The sequence below is a fragment of the Cucurbita maxima genome, unplaced genomic scaffold (genome assembly GCF_002738345.1).
Source record: "Cucurbita maxima cultivar Rimu unplaced genomic scaffold, Cmax_1.0 Cma_Scf00069, whole genome shotgun sequence".
Lineage (NCBI taxonomy): Eukaryota > Viridiplantae > Streptophyta > Magnoliopsida > Cucurbitales > Cucurbitaceae > Cucurbita > Cucurbita maxima.
The window spans coordinates 22,265-29,959 of record NW_019272085.1 but is presented as its reverse complement, the minus strand read 5'-3'; the positions used below and the strand labels follow the sequence as shown (position 1 = coordinate 29,959).

Below are 7,695 nucleotides of genomic sequence, written 5' to 3'. Positions count from 1 at the left end.
CGAGATTGCACAATCTCCGGTACCGTTGATTTCATCTTTGGCAATGCTGCTGTCGTGTTACAGAACTGTAAGATCTTAGTGAGGAAGCCAAAGCCGAAACAACCATGCCCTATCACTGCCCAAGGTCGAATGGAGAGTGATGAGCCCACTGGTATCGTCCTCCAAAATTGCACCATCTCTTCCGACCCTGACTACTACCCCGTTCGCCATACCAGTAAGTCCTACCTTGGTCGCCCATGGAAGCAATATTCAAGGACCGTCGTCATGCAAAGCCAAATCGACGACTTGATCCAGCCTGAAGGTTGGCTTCCATGGAATGGTGATTTTGCTCTCAATACTTTGTATTACACGGAGTTTGACAACAGAGGACCTGGTGCAGCAAAAGAAAATAGAGTTAAGTGGAAGGGAATTAAGCAGATCACCGCAAAAGAGGCCATCAATTTCACCCCTTCGTTGTTTATTCATGGTGATTCTTGGATCAAGAACACCGGAATATCCTACACGGGTGCCTTGATGAAAATCTAAAACCAAGAGAATAGAGCTCTTAGAGTTCCTGAGTTAAGCTTTTTGAGTAGGGGCATCCATTACGAAAAGACCTTCCTTTGAGTGGATATGTGGAAGTACGCTATGATGATCCAGAGAAACGTGTGGTTTCTGAACCCATTGAGATGACCCAAGAATTTCGCTATTTCGATTTTATTCGTGGTAATCCCTGGATAACCAAGGGATAGAACTTAGACAATTATGTTTAAAAACATTAATTTATCATTCATTTTAAGATTTTGAATAAAACGATTCTTTTTCTCTCTTCTTCGCTCTCTTCTTCGTTTGACTGAGTTGAGATTACAATGATTTAATATTTGTAGTTTAATAAAATCTTCCAATCACTCCACTATTTCTAAATAAATTACTCAATTATTAGGATTTTTTTTTTTGGTTAATTTCTCTAAAAAAAAATGAATCTATTAATAATTTTTTCAATAAAAATGAAAATATGGGCATTTTTTCTTTATTATACGAAAAATGGTTTAACCAATTGATTGAGTTTTAATGAATTATGAAAAAAAGAGTAACATTTAAACATAAAAATGAAATTTAAAAAAGAACTAAAATAGTATTTTATTTTACTTTAAAATTTACATTTGGAAGAAAATAAAAAATTTATAGACGGGCATCTCATTTGTCATCTCGATCCCCATAGACGGGTCTATATATCTTGACGCCACCCCGAGTCTCGGGATGTCGTCGGCCATCATAACTCGCACGGTCATGCCGTCGAGAATGGGCCCGCGTGTCTTTCATCTTATTGGGACTTCCCGAACATCCATCCATCTGGGTTCTATAGAGGTATTGGCCCTCCCGTGCCCATGCAGAGTCATTTACGAATACCGTACCGGATAGCGGGTGTATGTAGCAACCTCCAACACGCGGGCTAGGGCGCAATACCGGCACACCCATGCCGTCCGGTACTGTCCTTCAAAAATCCATTTTAAAGAAAATCGCCCGAGATACTCGTCTCAGCACGCTCGCCCACACTGTGATACACGTGTATGTGCCACAGGGTAGCTCACTTAGACCACAGGACCCAGGGGTGGTGGAGAGTTAACACCATGGTACCCCTATAGTACATCTTGAGCCATTTTAAATTTTCAGGCGTAGACATGATTTTGGTGAACGGTCATACGGTGTCGTGCATTGTCCGTCCGATGTCCGATTGACACCAAACTTGGTGAGCATTCATATTTCATATGGATGGATTTAAATCCCGAACCGCATGTCCAAATTCCTTCTAAAATCCCGACTTTTTGAGGTTAAGGCCCGAGGCCCTACCCTGCCCTTACACAAGCCTATCTTTAGTCTTCATGTCTATTCAATGTCTCTCTCTTGCTTATGTCCCAACTTGTCTTCAATGCCCACTTCGCATGGTAGTGTGTTGGATGATGCATCGTCCTCCTCGATCGCATCATGGCACTCTTCTATATTGGCCCGCATGTGGCCGGATGGGCGTCTCTTGAGGGACGCCAATTTGCTTGTCATGAGGTGAGGGTCACTGTAACGCCCCTAATTTTCTAAACCTAATTAGTGGTGCCACCCATGCATGAGTATTTTATGAAATACTTAGTAAGTCACCCCACTGTTGGGGTTAGAAATGAAAACACGCAACATATGAGCGGGACCTAACTTTTCATAAACTTTACATGGCCTTGGGCGCTTTTTTATTCCGGGTAGGGTTGGATGTGTGGTACTCCTTCACACACGGCCTATGTACGCGTACATGGACCTACCAGGCGGGCTCGTATACATACCCCCTAGGCCTGGTTTGGTCGAGCACAGCGTGTTACATGTCGCCGGACACCACAGAACAGAAAAGGGCTCGCATGATATCATGGCGAACATAAATATCGTAATTCATTCTTTCGTATCATAAAGGGGAAGAATTCCGATGCACGTGACATACATATATGCATGAGGTCCCTTAACATATCTAACATGACATTACATAAGCAGTGCTATCATCGCATATACGTTTCTTACATTACATGAAATCTCACATGACTTACATTACATGATATATTACATAACATGAAAGTACATTCAAGTTGCATAAACATCTCATGACATGACTCGATAATACTACGTGTATCCATGGCATCGATCGACATTTTCATGACATATATTACTAACATATTATTCGTAATTTCACATAACATAAACAGTCAACAGTCAACATAATCCATTACGTTTCATAGCATAAACAGTCACATAATTCATACATCATATGGTTATATCACATAATAAAACATGGGCATGCAGGGGCCATAGGGCACGCACCATCATACAACACACGTAGTAAACTAACTCAAACAGTAAGGTCACTTACCTCGATGGCCTTGGCCGAAGTCACTCACGACAAGCTAATCCCAACGGTTAAATACGTCCTATAATAACCACATAAAAACTTGGGAACCTTTCATAACATACCCTAGCTAAATCTCATGCTATTTATCAAAATAAACTCCCGACCTAATCTGTCTTTAACGGTTAGGAATCATTTTGACCTCAGATGGTAAAACTAAGGGCATAAATGGCTTCGGAAGGGCTGAAAACCTTGGAATCGATATATTATAGTGATACCGAGCCATCAAGCTGAGCTTCTGAGCCGACCAACTAAGCCGCCAAATCGAGCTGCGGGAATTGATGGAACCGAGCCGATTTTGTGATGTCCCACATTGGTTGGGGAGGAGAACAAAACACCCTTTATAAGGGTGTGGAAACCTTTTCCTAGTAGACGCGTTTAAAGCCTTGAGGGGAAGCCCGAAAGAGAAAGCCCAAAGAGGACAATATCTGCTAGCGGTGAATCTGGATCGTTACTAATGGTATCAAAGCCAGACACCGGACAATGTGCAAATCTTCTTGCTGTTCCTCGAAGGGGGGTGGATTTGGGGGCGGTCCCACATAGATTGGAAGAAGGAAAGAGTGTCAGCGAGGATGCTGGGCCCCGAAGGGGGGGTGGATCGTGATGTCGCACATTGGCTAGGGAGGAGAACAAACCACCATTTATAATGAGTGTGGAAACCTTCCCCTAGTAGACGCGTTTTAAAGTCTTGAAGGAAAAACCCAAAGAGGACAATATCTGCTAGCGGTGGATCTGGGGCGTTACAAATTTCATACGCACTGTATATGCGTGCGAAGCTGCCGGAGCTATTAGGCGTGCGTCTGCGGCTCGACCCGATTCTAAAAACCTTGCCTCCATTACCCGACAAGTGACGAAACCCTAGTTTCCGCCTCCCCGATTTCAGCGACGCGCCGACGATCCCACAACGTCCTCAACATCGATTTTCGACGGTCAACCTTCTTTGACACAATGATCCCGACATCAATACCTTACTTCCACTCGATTCTTCCTCCGAAGAGCAACCCCAACGTTCCGGAGGAAAGTTTGGAGAGGAAATAGAATGTCAAGACATTTCCCAATAAGGCATTTTACGGTTTAGGATAAGGAAACTTAGAGAAATAGGAATGTTTCTATTAGGTAATAAAAGTCTGAAATCCCTTGATTTCCGGAGAGAATACATTTAATTTTTTATTTTATTTTATTCTAGAAACTCGAATTGTTACGGTCACAACCTACTCTCTTCATTGTATGGTTGTGATATTCTCCCGCACTTAATTTAGACATCGTCCTCGATGACATACTCGGGCACAATCGTATTGCAAATAATGACATTCTCCCCCACTTAATTTAGTCTTGGTCCTCGATGACTTTCTCGGGGCGCATTCGCTCCACTAATTGTGAAATTCTCCCCTACTCAATATTAGCATCATCCCGATGACGATCCGAACTTTCTGACTGTTGTCGACTCGACTCGCTGGAATTGGTTGTATTTCATAAAGGTATAAAATTATTAAGCACCTGACTATCTTTTGTCATAATGCTCATCTTGATGACTTCTTCCGTCAGTCTTGAGACAAGTTCGAGTGGATGCTTCTAACGTCTCTTTTGTCATATGGCACCACAACTCTTGACTTGGTCAGTTGTCGGGTGAACTTGCCTCTAGATGCTTTTGACTTCTCTTTTGTCATATGGCACCACGTTCTGACACTTGACTTGGTCAATTGTTGGATCTTGCTGATGTCTTCCTTCAGCTTGGAGACAAGTTCGAGTGGATGCTTCTAACTTCTCTTTTATCATATGGCACCACGACTCTTGACTTGGCCAGTTGTTGGGTGAACTTGCCTCTAGATGCTTCTGACTTCTCTTTTGTCATATGGCACCAGGTTCTCACTCTTGACTTGGTCAGTTGTTGGATCTTGCTGACGTCTTCCGTCAGCTTGGAGACAAGTTTGAGTGGATGCTTCTGACTTCTCTTTTGTCATATGGCACCACGACTCTTGACTTGGTCAGTTGTTGGGTGAACTTGCCTCTCAATGCTTTTGATTTCTCTTTTTGTCATATGGCAGATCTTTTGTCATATGACACCAGGTTCTGAATCTTGTCTTGGTCAGTCGTTGGATCTTGCTGACATCTTCCATCAGCTTGGAGACAAGTTCGAGTGGATACTTCTGACTTCTCTTTTGTCATATAGCACCACGTTCTAACTCTTTACTTGGTCAGTTGTGCTATACGACAAAAGAGAAGTCAAGGCAAGTTGACTTGGTCAGTTGTGCTATATGACAAAAGAGAAGACAAGGCAAGTTGACGGACTTCTCTTTGCTTCTGACTTCTCTTTTGTCATATGGTCATATGGCACCACACTTGGTCAATTGTTGGGTGAACTTACCTTGTAAGTTCATCTGTAATTCTTCGATTTTCGAGACCCACCTTCTATTAATAACTTTGGAAATCTCATAAATATTATTAGTTTCTTTTTTGAATTTAGAACTTGCCTCAACTTTGGCACTTATTCTTAATTTTTTATTTTCTTCCAAATGTAAATTTTAAAGTAAAATAAAATACTATTTTAGTCCTTTTTTAAATTTCATTTTTATGTTTAAATGTCATAATTCATTAAAACTCAATTGGTTAAACCATTTTTCGTATAATAAAGAAAAAATGCCCATATTTTCATTTTTATTGAAAAAATTATTAATAGATTCATTTTTTTAAGAGAAATTAACCAAAAAAAAAAAAAAATCCTAATAATTGAGTAATTTAGCCCAATTTTAAGATTTAAATTCTGAAATTAATTTATTTAGAAATTTAGTGGAGTAATTTAAAAAATGAAAGACTTTATTAAACTACAAATATTAAATCATTGTAATCGCAACTCAGTCAAACGAAGAAGAGAGCGAAGAAGAGAGAAAAAGAATCGTTTTATTCAAAATCTTAAAATGAATGATAAATTAATGTTTTTAAACATAATTGTCTAAGTTCTATCCCTTGGTTATCCAGGGATTACCACGAATAAACACTCAAAAAGCTTCAACTCAGGAACTCTAAGAGCTCTATTCTCTTGGTTTTAGATTTTCATCAAGGCACCCGTGTAGGATATTCCGGTGTTCTTGATCCAAGAATCACCATGAATAAACAACGAAGGGGTGAAATTGATGGCCTCTTTTGCGGTGATCTGCTTAATTCCCTTCCACTTAACTCTATTTTCTTTTGCTGCACCAGGTCCTCTGTTGTCAAACTCTGTGTAATACAAAGTATTGAGAGCAAAATCACCATTCCATGGAAGCCAACCTTCAGGCTGGATCAAGTCGTCGATTTGGCTTTGCATGACGACGGTCCTTGAATATTGCTTCCATGGGCGACCAAGGTAGGACTTACTGGTATGGCGAACGGGGTAGTAGTCAGGGTCGGAAGAGATGGTGCAATTTTGGAGGACGATACCAGTGGGCTCATCACTCTCCATTCGACCTTGGGCAGTGATAGGGCATGGTTGTTTCGGCTTTGGCTTCCTCACTAAGATCTTACAGTTCTGTAACACGACAGCAGCATTGCCAAAGATGAAATCAACGGTACCGGAGATTGTGCAATCTCGATAGAATTGACGGTTGGCATGGGGGTAGAAAGTATCTTGATAGCCGTCCATTCTACAATTGTAGAAGATTGACATGTCGGATTGAACTCGGAGTGCCACGGCCTGGCCTTTGTAAAGTCCAGCTGAGTTATCGAACCACAAGTCTTTTCCGATGAAGTTGGATCCGACCGCCGCTGTTAAGAATATGCAATCATGTTAAATTCACTTATTGAATTCGTATGAATATGACTATAAATTAGATGGCAACTTACCAAAGGTAGCACTTTTGAATGTGGTTGTCCCATCGACGACATTCTTGCTACCTGTGATCTTGGTCTTAGTCGGGCCGTCTCCAATCACCATGACATAGGTCATTTTTTTGTCCACCATCACTTGCTCTTCATAAACTCCTTCCTTCACATAAATCACAAAGGTTGTATTGCTCTTCAATGGTACCTCTTTAAGGGCTTCAGTTATTGTCTTGTACTTTCCACTCCCGTCTTTAGCCACCACCACATTCGCCTTGATGTTAGCTCCAGTGGCCTCGAGTAGCCCTCGTCTGTCGCTCACCCAAGATGGCTCTTCCTTTTCTTCATTGGAATGCTCTGTTCGAAGTTGCCGCCCCGTTTGTAGCAGTCCCAGCTTCTGCCACAAAGTGGTCACAAGGGATGTAACCTCACCCACCATCACAAGCCCATTGGCGGTCATTTCTTTTGACGTCTTCAACAAATTCTTCATCTTTTCACCAGTATCGCCAGGAACATTCTCGAAACCATCCAAACAAGTTTGTTGATATGTCAATGCAGCGCTCAACCAAATCCTAAGGTTCTCAAGATAATCATTCACTCTGTGTACGTCAAAACTATCGGTGATTTTATTAAAGGAAGTTAAAAGATCATCAATTGCATAATCCATGAGCTCGTCGCAAGCATCAACTGCGTTTTGCGCCAGGGGGTCGGTGGCGGCTTGTCTCAAAGTGGGGGAATTTGCAATGGCCGCTTTGAGCTGCTCAATAGCAAAATGGAACCCTGCCTTGACCAACTCACGTGGGTCTTTTGAGTCAACATTGGACTTCACCAGGACTTTTTCGCAAGTTTCACGGTAAGTAGTGGGCTCACATAGAGTCTTAATGTCAGCATTAGAGGAGCCATGGTCCTCTCCCGCGCCATTTACACCATTAACCAAGGCAACCAAAAACAGAGACAGCAACCCAACCAGGGCAGCCTTATTG

At 41.8% G+C, this 7,695-nt stretch overlaps 2 protein-coding genes across 2 annotated transcripts in view; one reads left to right on the top strand and one right to left on the bottom strand.

Annotated features, from left to right (window-relative positions):
* Positions 1 to 527, top strand: part of LOC111472266 (probable pectinesterase/pectinesterase inhibitor 58) — a 4,216-nt gene extending 3,689 nt beyond the window's left edge. Inside the window, exon 2 of the mRNA XM_023117914.1 lies at positions 5 to 527. Coding sequence (XP_022973682.1) covers positions 5 to 525 — 521 coding nt within the window. The 3' untranslated portion in view covers positions 526 to 527. The remainder of the gene's footprint in view (positions 1 to 4) is intronic.
* Positions 528 to 5,958: 5,431 nt separating this feature from the next.
* The window catches only part of LOC111472265 (pectinesterase-like), a 3,738-nt gene continuing 2,001 nt past the window's right edge, over positions 5,959 to 7,695 (bottom strand). The window contains exons 2-3 of the mRNA XM_023117913.1: positions 6,737 to 7,688; positions 5,959 to 6,658 (exon numbers count right to left, since the gene is read on the bottom strand). Of these exons, the coding sequence (XP_022973681.1) occupies positions 5,961 to 6,658; positions 6,737 to 7,688 (1,650 nt within the window). The 3' untranslated portion in view covers positions 5,959 to 5,960. The remainder of the gene's footprint in view (positions 6,659 to 6,736; positions 7,689 to 7,695) is intronic.